Here is a 15,799-nt window from a genome sequence, read left to right on the forward strand (position 1 = left end):
CTTGTTTTGAAGTGGGAGGCGCATGGACATGATGCGATCTGAGTGACCTGTTGGCAGGTTTTCGAGCTTGGAGGCAATGGAGTTCCTGACCATGAAGCAAACGCCAGAAAGGCGGCTCTCAGCCTTTGACTTACCCGATCAGTAGAGGGTATAGCCAGCACCATGTTCTTGAAGACTACCTTCCTCAGGGAAACGGACCTCACTGAGAGCTGCTATGTCAATATTCAACCTGAGAAGTTCGTTGGCAATTAGAGCTGAGCGTCGTTCAGGTCGACCACTGTCTACGGTGTCAAGCATGGTTCTGATGTTCCAACACGCAAGCTTTAGTCTTTGCACACTTTGTGAGACAGGTGCATGCCTTTTCTTTGTTGTTATTTTTTGACCTTCTCTTAGGCTGGCGAGGTTGGTGGGCCCAGCCTGCCCATCCGGTTATACCGTCGGACAATTCGGTCGCACCATGACGTAGCAAACTCTGTGAAAAACGGGGGGGACCAGCGAGAAGGTGTTGCTACGGATGCAGTAATGCAGGAGAGGCCATTGCAGCGATGGGCAAGGGGCGAAACGGCAGGTGGAAGGTGCCACTGGAAGCCGCAGTCCCGATCCTGCATGTAGGCGGTTCAGGGTATTGGTCGCCTGATGCTAACCTGGAGACGAAAGCATTTTTCGGCAGCACCCTGAACGACCAAGCAGCCTTATCTAGGGACAGCACTGCTTGCTCCACACGGAGAGGGGCCTAGAAAAGGTGGCCTAAACAAAGCTCGTCTCCTCCCCCCCAGTTGGCTAGCCGCGGTCAACGGGCTTCCTTACTTGCGGTAAAAAAATAACAACAAAGAAAAGGCATGCACCTGCCTCACAAAGTGTGCAAAGACTAAAGCTTGCGTGTTGGAACATCAGAACCATGCTTGACACAGTAGACAGTGGTCTCCCTGAATGACGCTCTGCTCTAGTTGCCAACGAACTTCTCAGGTTGAATATCGACATAGCAGCTCTCAGTGAGGTCCGTTTCCCTGAGGAAGGTAGTCTTCAAGAACACGGTGCTGGCTATACCCTCTACTGGTCGGGTAAGTCAAAGGCTGAGAGCCGCCTTTCTCGCGTTGGCTTCATGGTCAGGAACTCCATTGCCTCCAAACTCGAAAACCTGCCAACAGGTCACTCAGATCACATCATGTCCATGCGTCTCCCACTTCAAAACAAGCAGCATGCAACACTCTTCAGTGTGTATGCCCCAACCCTTCAAGCAGATCCTGCAGAAAAGAACAAGTTCTATGCTGATCTATGCAACCTCGTACGGAAGACCCCTACAGTGGACAAGGTGATCATCCTTGGCGACTTCAATGCCAGAGTAGGTAAAGACTCGGAAGCCTGGAAAGGAGTACTTGGCAAACACGGCATTGGCAACTGCAATGACAACGGGCGCCTCCTGCTAGAATTCTGCATGGAGCACCAGCTCACCATCACCAACACTATCTTCCAGCAGAAGAACAGTCTGAAGACAACCTGGATGCACCCACGGTCCAAGCACTGGCACCTTATCGACTACATTCTGGTGCGCCAGAGAGACCTTCAAGATGTCTTACACACCCGAGTAATGCCCAGTGCAGAATGTCATACGGATCATCGTCTTGTATGCTGCAATCTCCGTCTTCACTTTAAACCCACACCCAGGAGAGGAGGTATCCCTCGGAGGAAGTTTCCGGTTGGCAGCCTCCAGTCAGCTGAAGTTAAAGCTGCCTTCCAAGCAAAACTCCAGTCAAGAATTGAGGACCCCAGTAGCCCCACAGACGCTTCTCCAGAAGCACTCTGGGAACACCTAAAAACTACCGTTCTGCAGATCTCTGAAGAAGTCCTCGGGTTCTCCACAAGGAAGAACAAGGACTGGTTTGATGAGAACAATCAAGAGATCCAAGAATTACTGGCAAAAAAGAGATCTGCCTACCAAGCACATCTTGCTCAGCCCTCCTGTCCTGGGAAAAAAGCAACCTTTCCCGCATTGGTCTTGTCAGCCACCAGCGAGCCTGCAGCAGACGTGGACTATTGCACCCTTCTTAAATATTCATTCGCGAAGCCAAGCCGAGAGATTTTTTGACCGCAAGTAAGGATGTCCGTTCACCGCGGCTAGCCAACTGGGGGGGAGGAGACGAGCTTTGTTTAAGCCACCTTTTCTAGGCCCCTCTCCGTGTGGAGCAAGCAGTGCTGTCCCTAGATAAGGCTGCTTAGTCATTCAGGGTGCTGCCGAAAAATGCTTTCGTCTCCGGGTCAGCATCAAGCGATCAATACCCTGAACCGCCTACATGCAGGATCGGGACTGTGGCTTCCAGTGGCATCTTCCACCTGCTGTTTCGCCCTTTGCCCATCGCTGCAGGACTTGGTGTGTTGTGGGTTGTGGATGTGGATATGCCCTTCAGGCCTGCGCAGAGGAATTTTTAGGTGAAGCACAGTGTGCGCAGTACTGGCTCCACCCTTTCACCTTGGGGTCATCTGCCATGGCCCAGTAAGCCGGGACGCCGGCAGCGAGTCCTCCAGGTGGTAGGTGTTACATTAACGAGCTCTATCTGCCCGGGTTTGATGTTAGAGTTTTCCTTCTCTTGGCTGGCGAGGTTGGTGAGCCCAGCCTGCCCATCCGGTTATACCGCCGGACATTCGGTCGCACCATGACGTGGCAAACTCTGTGAGAAACGGGGGGGACCAGCGGGAAGGTGTTGCCACAGATGCAGTAATGCAGGAGAGGCCATTGCAGTGACCATCTGCCAGGCATAGCCGGACAGTGACCACGCGGCGTTCACTACACCGGGAAAGGAGAGGCTATGTACTGCGCATACACTTTCCCTGGGGGGGCAGGATACCCAAGAGGGAGCCCACCCCCCACCCCCAGTGTGAGATATATTCTGTAAATAAATGTACATAGTTAATTTTACAGCTACTGTGTGCTAGATTTAATCTCATCGTCTTCAGTCACTGCACCCACTAAGCAGCGCAAGCATCAACAGCCTTTGTTTGCTGTCTTGCCAGCTGCAGCTCCTTCTGGGTCCTGCTCTTCCATCTCCCTCCCCTTCTACCAGATAGAGATGCCTTGAGTCAACTTGATTGTAAAGACATACAGAGACAGTCACATGTCACAAGGAAAGCGAATGACAATTGCCCTGGTGGATCTGAACTAAAGTGCTTCTTGTGGTCTGTAGACCTGGTTTAACATAATTTTGTTATATGACATACCAAGCTATTTTAGATATGCCTGCCTGGGTCTTTGGAAAAGTTAACTGTCTCTGTTTGGGTCTTTAAGGATGTTACAAGCTTAGCCTCTCATTCCATAATTTCTGTCTGTCTAAGGGCTGATTCTTAAGTTAAATGGGAGCCCCAAAAGGACCCCTGAGTCATTGTCTATATCTCTTCAATAGCCCTGACGTATTAGGCAAAAGTACCTCTTTCAAAAGCTATGGGGGTCCATAACATTTAAAGGGACAGCACGCCTTATAAATGCCTTGCCTCCATAGGAAATCATGAAAGGGCCGCCTTCTTTCGGGGCTCATAGAACTGGACCCTGCAGTCCAATCCTTTTCAAACTTGGAGGATATTTTGAAGAGAGGCATCAGATGCTATGATGCAAATTTGCTGCCTTTACCCTGAAAAAGCGCCTCAGCAGAGCAATTCTCCATTACACCCTAAGGGAATTGGTGTTCACAGGGAATAAAGGAGTGTCCAGCAGACATCCCCCCCCCCCCGTTCTGATGACCCTGAAGGGGGGGGAGACTCCAAACCGGAGGTTCCCCACCCCCACCTGGGGATTGGCAACCCTTGGTCGGAGAGGCCTAAGGGCTACTTTCCAGCGGCCACCAGCACCCACGCGGGGGTGGGGGAGAGGGCCCCAGTCGCCCCACTGTATGGAGCTGCTGCAGCCTCATTCTCCCCCCTCTCCCTCCAGGCAGGGGCAGCTCAGGCAGGGGGGTCTGCAGGCGGGAGGGGACCACCCGATCCAGACGCCCCATCCCCCTCTGGCCAGGGCACTGCCCGCTTCCTCCTGGAGGGCGCAGTGGGAGCAGGCTGGGACGCCTCTCTCTCTCCCTCTGCCTGGGGAAGGAAGGAGGGAGGGGGTGTCTGCAGCCGCCCCCCCCCCCGCCCCCACAGCCAGGCCCTCCCTTTGCATCGTCCCCGCCGGCCTCTGGAGCGCAGCTCTCCCCCTCGGGGCGCTGCTGGGGAAGGCGGAGCGGGGCCGGGGCTGCCTTCGACGGGACGGGCGTGTAAGGAAAGCCCCCTACTTTTCATACATATGGACATCGTGATCACCAGTATGGTTGCCAGGGTGCCTGGAGTTTTGACTCTCACACATCTGCTCTAAGAAGTGGACTTTGCTTACAGTTTCTAAGGCTTATGTGGATACTATAAGCCTCAGCTTTGCAGCAGCATTCTACACCTCTGGATGGTGTTAGCCAGAACTACAGACGTGCTCCAGCTACTCCTTGTGTGCCCAGTCTTGCCGCTGCAGTAAAGGAAGCCATGCCACCATGAACTGTACAAGCAAACAGTTTCCAGCCTGTTTCCATGAACCAAAGGCTAACACCACCAGAATCCATCTTGCTTTTCTGACTCCATATCCAACAGCTGCTTCAGCTTTTGCATAAGGCAATCAAGCTTATCCAGGCATGGATCCTGCCAGACCACTCAAGCCTTTGTCTAACGAAACCCTGGACAAAGACCCCTGCCCAGGAGAAGATAGGAAAAGAGGAAGACCATCTCCTGCATGAGCCAAGTCTTTTGTCTAAACCGGGTGATACCTAGGTCAATATTTGATTCTCTATTGTCACCTTTTCAGATAAGTCCATCTAATCTTAAGTGTTCCCCACCCAGTAATCACTTCTATTCTGTCACTTTGGAGCCTACCCCACGGCCTGTTTCAATCTGGAAATTCTTTCAGGTAGCCAGGATCCAGGCAAGTTCATTGGTCAAGACAGGTACCCAATTGGGTGCCACTAAGGGACTTGCTATTGGCTCTGCAATAGTCCAGCCTTCCTGGTCATTGCAGAGCCTCCCCTTTCTCCTCCCTCCGACCTCCCATCCCTTGAGGGCTCAAGGGAGTCCTTATAACCTCTGACCCAACTCCACTCATGGGTGCTTCTAGCAGTATCCCAATTCCGCTGTCTAGATCCATCCCCAATTCTGGCCACAGTTTTGGGTCCATTTCCCCCGTCCTCTTTTGTCGCCATTGGAGCCTTCCTCGAAGACTACGATAGGTAATATTACCCTGTGTGTCTACCCTTTATGTTCCCCTATCGATCTATCTATATTTCTTAGGACTGTGTGTGTGTATGATTGTATGTGTATTTTTATCTTGTATGGAAGTCTATATATTTTATAATATATAGACTATAATAAATTATAATAAATTATAATTGATTTTACTAAATTAGAGTTCCATTATTTAAGCAGCACTCTCTGGTTGGTTAATCTTGTATACATTGGTAAAAAGATTCCGAGTGAGCCAGGTGCCCACCTAACTAATTCCCCAACCTCGTTTTGAGGGCATTTCAGCTTACAGGCGCTCCTGCTGCTCTCCCCGCCGCAGCTCTTTCTGGTCGCCCCCTCGTGCCCGGGGCAGCAGCAGGGCTTGCCTGTCAGAGGGGCGTCCTCCCCCTCAGGGAGCCCACGCGTGGCAAGAGAGGCCCGCCGCTCCAGCACGGCCCGCAGAGGCGCCCCGGGGGTCCGGCAGAGTCCTCGGCCCCGGTTACGGTTCTTCCTTCCCGGCAGGGCTCCGTGGCTTTGGGCAGGTCGGGTTTGCAAAGCCCTGAAGGCGGGGTGGTACCTTGTGGGGGGGGGCGAGGCCAGCCTTGCAGCCCCGCGGTCCTCGGAGCCTTCCTGCAGAGGGCTGCCTGGGAGGGGCCGCCTGGCACCGCGGGCAGGAGGAAGGGGGGGTCTTTGTATTAGAAATGAGGGGGGAGGATCAACCCTCGGAATCCGCAGTTCAGCACTCCGGGACGCCCCCTCGAGCACCACAGGTGCGCCTGTAGGCAGGAAGCCTGCAAAGTGTTTCCCCAGGCATTCTGGGAAGAACTCGGGAAGCCCCCTTCACTTCCCGTGAATCCCAACCTGTGGAGCTGCCTTGCACCAAATCAGAGCCCCCCTCCCCCTGCCGCCCACTCCATCCAAAATTGAATCAGTGTGTGCAGAGTAGAGTCATAGAATTGGAAGGGACCTCTAGGGTCACCTAGTCCAACCCCCTGCACAATGCAGGAAACTCACAAACCCCTCCCCCTAAATTCACAGGATCTTCATTGCTGTCAGATGGCCACCAACCTCTGTTTGAAAACCTCCGAGGAAGGAGAGCCCACCACCTCCCAATTAAATCAGAAGAGTTTCCGGCTCAACATCAGGAAGAACTTCCAGACCGTTAGAGCGATTCCTCAGTGGAAGCCTGTTCCGCTGAGGAATCATTCTAACAGTCTGAAGTGCTTTCTGATATTGAGCGAGAAATTCTTTTGATTTAATTTCAACTTATTGGTTCTGGTCCTACCATCTGGGGCCACAGAAAACAATTCCACGCCATCCTCTATAGGACAGCCCTTCAAGGACTTGAAGATGGTGATCATCTCACCTCTCAGCCGCCTCCTCTCCAGGCTAAACATGCCCAGCTCTTTCTAAGTACATAAGAACATAAGAGAAGCCATGTTGGATCAGGCCAATGGCCCATCCAGTCCAACACTCTGTGTCACACAGTGGCCAGAATTTTTTTTATATATATACACACACACACACACACACTGTGGCTAATAGCCACTGATGGACCTCTGCTCCATATTTCTATCTAAACCCCTCTTGAAGGTGGCCATGCTTGTGGCTGCCACCACCTCCTGTGGCAGTGAATTCCACATGCCAATCACCTTTTGGGTGAAGAAGTACTTCCTTTTATCCGTTTTAACCTGTCTGCTCAGCTACCTTTCCTCATAGCACTTGGTCTCCAGACCCCTCACCATCTTCATTACCCTCCTCTGGACCCGTTCCATCTTGTCCTTCTTAAAATGTGGTGCCCAAATCTGAACACAAGACTCCAGGTGAGGTCTTACCAGAGCAGAGTAAAGCGATACCATCACTTCACGTGATCTGGAGACTATACACATAAATGGGATGATTTGAGTCTCTGCCACCCTATCCAGCCCATACAAAATTGGACCTGTAAATTCTCACAGTTCTACCACGATGCTCAACATCCAATCCTGAAGTGTTTCTGCCACTTCACAGATATAATTCAGACATACACCCTCGGATGATACTTTTGCATGTTTCAAGAGAATCCCTTCTTTTGGTCACCTTAATTGACGTGGAACTTTGGTTGTCAGAGACCAGATTGGCAAATGGTCCTTCCCTGCCAACGAGGCCTCAGTGGGTGTGGCAAAGGTGCAAGGGGAACGGCAGGGGCTTCCCTCAGATGGGCACCCCCCCTCCAGGAGCCTTCCAGCCCCACACACCCCTCCTCCCCCCTTCAGCAGGAAAGGGCCATAAGCAGCTGCAAGCAACCACCAAACCAGGAAAGGCCCCAAATAGCCCCCTCCTCCCCTTCCCAAGCACCCCTCCACACCCCAGAAGGACACTGACAGGTGACACATCAAGCTTTTGAGGCAAATTCAAGCTTCTCTTAAACAAGGTGGGAAGAAACCAACAGAGAGAGGAGGAAAAATAACTGCTTCAGAGGAGCCCTTTTAGCAGACTGAGCAGGGAGACATTATTTCCATGGCAACCCTGGACAGGCCTCCTCCCCGGGCACTGCTTCGCTACCTGCAGCCCAGGCTCCCAGGAGGCAACGGGCTTCCCTGGCTTGGGGGGACAACATGCCTTGAACCAGCCTGCATGCAAGTCAACCAGGAAGAGCCTTCCCCTGGGCTCTTCCCAGGTACGTGCACGGAGGATCATTGCCTCCTGTCACCTCCAACCCCTACTCACCCAGGTAGGCTTGCCAACTCTGGGTTAGGGGATTCCTGGAGAATTCAGGGGTGGAGCTTGGGGAGGGGGGGACCTCAACAGTTTTGGGGTGGAGGAAGGCTCCCCCACTGGAACGTAATCCCCTGCTCCGCCACTGGCTTTTCTCCCCCGTTTTGGTGCAGAAACCAACTCAGAGAGGAGAAAAAAGCCCCCTGGATAGATGGAAGTGGATTGAGAAAGGGGGGGGGGTCCTCTCCTGCTAGCTGCTGCAGCCCCTCTTGCTCCTTGCTCAGCTCCCAGGAGGAGAGATGCCTTCCCTTGACAGCAGGGCCTTATATGCTTTCTCCCTAGGCCCCCCCCCTGGGTGGTGATTGGCCTTCCCTTCCCTCCAGTTCCACTGCAGTCCAATCACAGGGCTCAGAGGGGGCCTGGGAAATGCAGGCCTCTTGTCAACTTTACAGCAGGCCTCAGAGGCCTCCTGGGGTTTCGCCTCAGTCCTGGGATCGTGAAAGGATCATCTGGGGCAGCTTTTCCTCCCAGCCCACACCCCCTCCACTCTTTCCCCATCCAGGCACCCCCCAGCCTGGCTTCTCAAGGCCCCTTCCGCCAGCTCTCCTGCAAGCAGAGCCAGATCCCCAAAGGAGGACACTGGAGGACTTCAGTGTTTCTCTCCTTGTTATATCATCTCCAGGAACCGCACACTGTCTTGTCTTCCCCCCTCGGTGGTTCTGCTGGCTCCTCTCTCGGGACATCCGCCGGGGGGTCTTGTGGGTTCTCTCTGGGTCCAACCCCGAGCTGCTCCCAGAGTTCGGCCATCTGCCTCTGCAGCTCCCGAGTGATCTGGAAGTGGCTCGCTTGGACCTCGTTGTGGATCTCTTGGGCCCAGATGAACATCTCGTCCCGTAGGAGTTTCGTCTCCCTCTGGGGCTGCTGCCCGTTCTCCCCCTCCGAGCCCGTGCCGGATCTGGCATCTTCCCCCTCGGCTCCGGTCCCGGTCAGCAGTGCCGTGTAGTGCCCCGCGGCCTCGTCCATTAACGCGGTCGAGGTTCGCGGCTTCCACTGCGTCGGGGTATACAGTAACGTAGAGAAGTGCGTCGGAGATTTGGCTTTCCTCCGGACCACCGTCACTCCCTTCGGAACTGTCAGCTCTTCAATCGGTTCGGTGGGCTCTCCGTTATCTGGCGTCTTGCTGGCCATTCAGCCCAAGTTCCCAGTTTGGATAAGCTCCAGGTGTGATCAAACTCAAAATATCAGACGAGGAACTTTCAGGCAGAAACAGTTCATATTGTTGCAATATTAAACCATTTATTTCTGAGAACAATCAGTCTGGTACAGGAACAAGTTGAGTTTGATACCTTTTTCAAGGCTGAGCCTGGCTTCTGTACATTTCAAAGAAAGGTAACAATACAGTACTTTCACACCCTCAGAGACAGTCGGCGCTTCCCATGCCCGCTTACCTGAAGCTGCCCACTAGTTCCCTTGAATATCTTAATTTCAAAGGCCCCAGATGTTTTCTAGGCAGAGTGTGAGATTCTTCTCCTTGCGGTTAGGAATTGCCTTAGGCTAGGGTTCCCATGGTTAGTAAGAAGCAAAGGTTATACAGAGATACAATATGGAGTTAGTCATGTCAAGTAACTATCTTCTATAGATTATAATACTTCAGCAAAGTTACACGTCTGACACCTAGTAACTAATGGGCAGCCAGTGGAGAGGCTGTAGAATGGGAATCCTATATATGCTCCATCCAGCTCCCATAATAGCTGAGCTGTGACATTTTGTCCCAACTGCGGTTTCTGAACTGATTTTGAGGGAAGATCAGAGTGCAGTGCGACAGGGTTGGAGTCCAGGGGCACCTTGAAAAACAACAAAGTTTTATCGGCTAATAGCCACTGATGGACCTGTGCTCCATATTTTTATCTAAACCCCTCTTGAAGGTGGCTATTCTTGAACGGGGGCGAAGTGGGTTGGGTTCAGTCCTGAAGCTCAGACAGGGCCCAAGATGTGAATCTCAAGCACCTGCAAGAGGATTTATTTAGAACTTTATACACAATTGAGAAAAGGCATGAAACACCAAACTTTGACATATTTAATGAGCCCAACTCATTAAGAAGACAACTGCAGATTTATACCCCACCCTTCTCTCTGAATGAAAGACTCAGAGCGGCTTACAATCTCCTACATCTTCTCTCCCCACAACAGACACCCTGTGAGGTCAGTGGGACTGAGAGGGCTCTCACAGCAGCTGCCCTTTCAAGGACAACTTCTGCCAGAGGTATGGCTGACCCAAGGCCATTCCAGCAGGTGCAAGTGGAGGAGTGGGGAATCAAACCTGGTTCTCCCAGGTAAGAGTCTGCACACTTAACCACTGCATCAAACTGGCTCTCTAAAAAAAATCTACAGAGCACTAAAAAGACAAAGTCAAATTCACCTGAAACAAAAAATAATCTCTTTAATGAGCTCTGACTTTTTGTTAGCAGAGTTTTCTGATTCATAAAGAAACACTTAATCTAGGGTTGCCAAGAACCTGGAGGGAAAAAGTGAGGTGTCCCTTTAACACCATGTGGGATAGTGAACATAAGAGAAGCCATGTTGGATCAGGCCAACAGCCCATCCAGTCCAACACTCTGTATCACACAGTGGCCAATAATATATATACACACACACATACACTGTGGCTAATAGCCACTGATGGACCTCTGCTCCATATTTTTATCTAACCCCCTCTTGAAGCTGGCTATGCCTGTAGCCGCCACCACCTCCTGTGGCAGTGAATTCCACATCTTAATCACTCTTTGGGTGAAGAAGTACCTCCTTTTATCCATTCTAACCCGACTGCTCAGCAATTTCATTGAAAGCCCATGAGTTCTTGTATTGTGAGAAAGGGAGAAAAGTACTTATTTCTCTACCTTCTCCATCCCATGCGTAATCTTGTAAACCTCTATCATGTCACCCCGCAGTCGACGTTTCTCCAACCTAAAGAGCCCCAAGTGTTTTAACCTTTCTGTCAGAACTGGCAGAACTTCAAATAAGGCCCAAGACTTAGTTGCAAAGTATAGGCGTTTATTGAGAACTACAGAGCTGAAGGTACAGGATAACACTGATAACGAAAGCTAGCATTGGATACACTTTATGTGGTTCTGTTGACAACAATAAAACCATCTTTCACACGGTTAGAGACAACAGTCTGTTTCTCAGGGATTGTTATCAGGTAGGGAGGATGGAATCCCGCTGAGAAAGCTCAGGCCGGCCTGGCTTCCAAGGCCATCTGCAGATGTTGACCCTGGGCTATCTGTCACCCTTCAGTGATCACAGTTTGTTTGAAATGCACAGAAATACACAGAATAAATGCTGGTTAGTTACTGGGGCAAAGTTGCATGGGTTAGTATTAGCTTTCAATATGGGGTCACGCAAGCTAACAGCATACAGGAAAGTTACAAGTTCTGACACTTTCTTCATAGGGAAAGTGTTCCAAACCTGTAATCATTCTAGTTGCCCTTTTCTGCACTTTCTCCAATGCTATAATATCCTTTTTGAGGTGCGGTGACCAGAACTGCACACAGTACTCCAAATGAGACCGCACCATCGATTTATACAGGGGCATTATAATACTGGCTGATTTGTTTTCAATTCCCTTCCTAATAATACCGAGCATGTTGTTGGCCTTTTTTATTGCAATCGCACACTGCCTTGACATTTTCAGTGAGTTATCTACCACGACCCCAAGATCTCTCTCTTGGTCAGTCTCTGCCAGTTCACATCCCATCAACTTGTATTTGCAGCTGGGATTCTTGGCCCCAATGTGCATTACTTTGCACTTGGCCACATTGAACCTCATCTGCCACGTTGATGCCCACTCACCTAGCCTAAACAGATACCTTTGGAGGTCCTCACAATCCTCTCTGGTTTTTACCAGTGGGATGAATCTGAGGGCTTAAAACATGGCTAAAGCTCCTGCCATAGTCGGAGCGTTTATAACATTTCTTCCTGGCTTAGGGTAAAATTTCTGTGTATATTCATGCTTTCTAAAAGACATCTTTTAATGGGCTAAGCCGTCACAAGGTTTCTCCTTATGATTCTTTCATGCTGTCAAAGATGGCCATGTCAACTGAATCACTTTCCACACGCTAAGCATTCAAAAAGGTTTTTTCCCTTTGTGGGTTCTATGGTGCAGCTGAAGATGGCCACTCCGACTGAATCTCTTTCCACACTGTGAGCATTCAAAAGGTTTCTCCCCTGTGTGGGTCCTTTGATGTTGTTGAAGAGTGCCACTCTGACTGAATCTCTTCCCACACTGTGAGCATTCAAAAGGTTTCTCCCCTGTGTGGGTGCTTTGATGTTGTTTAAGAGTGCCACTGTGATTGAATCTCTTCCCACATTGTGAGCATTCAAAAGGTTTCTCCCCTGTGTGGGTCCTTTGATGTTGCTGAAGATTGCCATTCTGTCTGAATCTCTTCCCACACTGTGAGCATTCAAAAGGTTTCTCCCCTGTGTGGGTTCTCTGATGCAACTCAAGTTGGACACTCCGACTGAATCTCTTTCCACACTGTGAGCATTCAAAAGGTTTCTCCCCTGTGTGGGTCCTTTGATGTTGTTTAAGAGTGCCACTGTGACTGAATCTCTTCCCACATTGTGAGCATTCAAAACGTTTCTCCCCTGTGTGGGTCCTTTGATGTTGCTGAAGATTGCCACTATGTCTGAATCTCTTCCCACACTGTGAACATTCAAAAGGTTTCTCCCCTGTGTGGGTTCTCTGATGCAACTGAAGTTGGACACTCCGACTGAATCTCTTTCCACACTGTGAGCATTCAAAAGGTTTCTCCCCTGTGTGGGTCCTTTGATGTTGTTGAAGAGTGCCATGCTGACTGAATCTCTTCCCACACTGTGAGCATTCAAAAGGTTTCTCCCCTGTGTGGGTTCTTTGATGCTGTTGAAGATGGCCACTATGACTGAATCTCTTTCCACACTCTGAGCATGCAAAAGGTTTCTCCCCTGTGTGGGTCCTTTGATGTTGCTGAAGAGTGCCACTATGACTGAATCTCTTCCCACACTCTGAGCATTCAAAAGGTTTCTCCCCTGTGTGGGTCCTTTGATGTTGCTGAAGATTGCTACTCTGTCTGAATCTCTTCCCACACTGTGAGCATTCAAAAGGTTTCTCCCCTGTGTGGGTTCTCTGATGCAACTGAAGTTGGACAGTCCGACTGAATCTCTTTCCACACTGTGAGCATGCAAAAGTTTTCTCCCCTGTGTGGGTCCTTTGATGTTGCTGAAGAGTGCCACTCCAACTGAATCTCTTTCCACACTCTGAGCATTCAAAAGGTTTCTCCCCTGTGTGAGTTCTCTGATGCAGTTGAAGAGTGCCACTCCGACTGAATCTCTTTCCACACTCTGAGCATGCAAAAGGTTTCTCCCCTGTGTGGGTCCTTTGATGTTGCTGAAGAGTGCCACTGTGACTGAATCTCTTCCCACACTGTGAGCATTCAAAAGGTTTTTCGACAGTAGGGGTTCTTTGATGCCGTTGAGGAGTGCCACTCCGACTGAATCTCTTTCCACACTCTGAGCGTTCAAAAGGTTTCTCCCTCGCGTGGGTCCTGATATGCCATTTAAGAGTGCCACTGTCACTGAATCTCTTCCCACACTCTGAACATTCAGAAGGTTTCTTGCCTCTGTGTACGCTTTGGTGCACAAGCAGCTGTAATCTATTTTTGAAGTACTTCCTATACTGAATGGATGCACATGCCTTAATTATTCTCTGCTTTGGAAAATGTATATTAATCCTTTTTCCTTCTCTCTTCTCAACCATACAGCTGCCTTCCTTTCTCTTAGGTCTGCGTCGATTTCTCTTGTTTTCTTTCAACTCTTGAACCTGATCTGGCAAGTGCTGGAGAAGTTCTTTACCCTCCTCATTTATCTGGTCATCCTCTGCTGGAATAAAGAGAGAGATCCCTTTAGCACCTGGGAGGGCAGGTAAGGTCCAAAACATCTCTGTGACTGCAGACGGAAAGGACTGATGGCTCTTCAGCTTCCTCCAGTTTCCCTGATCTTAACCTTTTCCCACCTTTCTCCAGAATGTCTAGTATTTAAGGATACCTCATCCCCTCAAGAGCTTGCAATGCCAATTCCCACCCCCCCGCCCAACACACTCCAGACTCATCTAAGCTGTGTCATGCAATACCTGCCTGTCAGCAGAGGGCTCTTTTGTCAGATTCTGTGCAGCAATCCCTCAGTCCACCTCTTTGATGTAATTCAAATAAGGTTTATTTAAATGATAAGCATGTTCACAACAATTACTGGTTTTGCTAAAACTGACCTTTTCCAGACAGGCCATAACCTTCCAAATCTCAGTTCCATGAAGGCATCCCTTCCTCCTTAGCCAGCAGGCTGTATGATTGTACCAAGCCAAATGTTGCTCAGAAGTGAATTAAAAACCCCCATGGCTACTTCTTACCTATTCCCTTGATATAATCGTGAAGGATACTCACTCTCAGCTAACTCATTTGGGAAGGAAATATGTTTTTGGAATCCCCTTGAGAAACTCTCCAGTTTTTCTTCAGATGTAATACCACTGTCTTTCTCCACAAAAGTCTCTCTTATCCTTTCTTCTTTTTGGGGGGAGAGGAAGGGGGGGGAGAGAGAGAGAGAGAGAGATCATTCTTATATGTGGCACGAAAGAAATTCAAGAACAAAAATTCTTCTGAAAGGATGAAACCATGATCAAGATTATAGCCTAAAATCTCAACCGATATAAAGGGGACAGATCTGTAAGACAAGCACTCTAGTTCCCCTCAAGGGTCTACGTGAATTTTGTGGCCTGGTCTGACCTGCAGGTGTTCATGATTTAACTCTCCCTGTGGCTAACATCCTTTATCATTTCCAGGGCCAGACTCAAGAATGTGGTACTTGCTTCACTGTGATGAGATTTTTTTGTAGAATACTTTACGCTACAGGTGGAATACTTATGCTGTGATACGAAGCACTATCTAATACCTGGTATTTCATGTGTAAGAGAGAACAGTGAGCTTTTCGTGGTTTTCTGTTGCTGTTTAGTAATGTCTTGTTTTTACATCCTTCATCAGTCTTTATATATTTTTAAAAGGGTCTGCTTTACTTGTGTGAACCCACTGAACTGGGTGCTGTTCAGGTGCCAAGACTGGGGACCCAGGCTTGGGGTCTTGACAGGATCATTTCCAAATCACAGTTAAAGGGGATGTTTGTAATTCTATCGAAGGGAAAGGGGGTGTTGAATATGTTAGGGAAAGAGAAATCAGGAACTATCCCTGTGGAGAAACGCCATTTTAGGCCTGCATCTAACGGGAGGCAGGCTTTGGGGCCTAGTCTCTTCCTCCTCTCCCCTGCCCTCCTGTCTGGAACCAGCGATTTTGAGGAGGCCTCCTAGAGAGACGGGAAGTCTTTCAGGCTGGTCTCCCAGATGGCTGGAGGAGGGTAAACCAGTTCCCGGTCGAGAACTGCAATTTATATTGTAGATTTTGGGTGGGAAAACGGACAGTTAAAGTTGGCAGACGGGCTGTTCAGACCTGACAGTTAAAGTGGACAGTCAGTCAGTTTGAGTTCAGTCTTGGAGATTGGTTAGTTGAAAAGGTCTGGTCAGGCTTGCAACAGTCCAAGTGAGGCGCCTGCCCTGCAGGTCATCCCGTGAGGGGAAGCAGTATAATAGGGAGAGGAGGAGCATTTCCCCCCTACTGTCATCTGTTGCTTCTGTTCACTCTTTAAACATACCTGTAAATAGTTGTATGTTGTAAATAAATGTTATGTTTGTTTAAAGTGCAGTCCCTCCGTACCACATAGTTTCCCCAACCGCCTTAGACCAGAGAAGGGGGAAGGCATGCAGCTGGCAAGGGTGCCAATCCTCCAGGGGTCTCCCAAAGAGGGACTTTGG

At 49.9% G+C, this 15,799-nt stretch overlaps 1 protein-coding gene across 1 annotated transcript in view; it reads right to left on the reverse strand.

Annotated features, from left to right (window-relative positions):
* LOC132574429 (zinc finger protein 208-like) overlaps window positions 1-15,799 on the reverse strand; it is a 90,293-nt gene that overhangs the window by 74,159 nt on the left and 335 nt on the right. The window contains exons 2-3 of the mRNA XM_060242784.1: window positions 12,045-13,409; window positions 8,608-9,094 (exon numbers count right to left, since the gene is read on the reverse strand). Coding sequence (XP_060098767.1) covers window positions 8,608-9,094; window positions 12,045-13,409 — 1,852 coding nt within the window. The remainder of the gene's footprint in view (window positions 1-8,607; window positions 9,095-12,044; window positions 13,410-15,799) is intronic.

This window comes from Heteronotia binoei, chromosome 6 (genome assembly GCF_032191835.1).
Source record: "Heteronotia binoei isolate CCM8104 ecotype False Entrance Well chromosome 6, APGP_CSIRO_Hbin_v1, whole genome shotgun sequence".
Classification (NCBI taxonomy): Eukaryota; Metazoa; Chordata; class Lepidosauria; order Squamata; family Gekkonidae; genus Heteronotia; species Heteronotia binoei.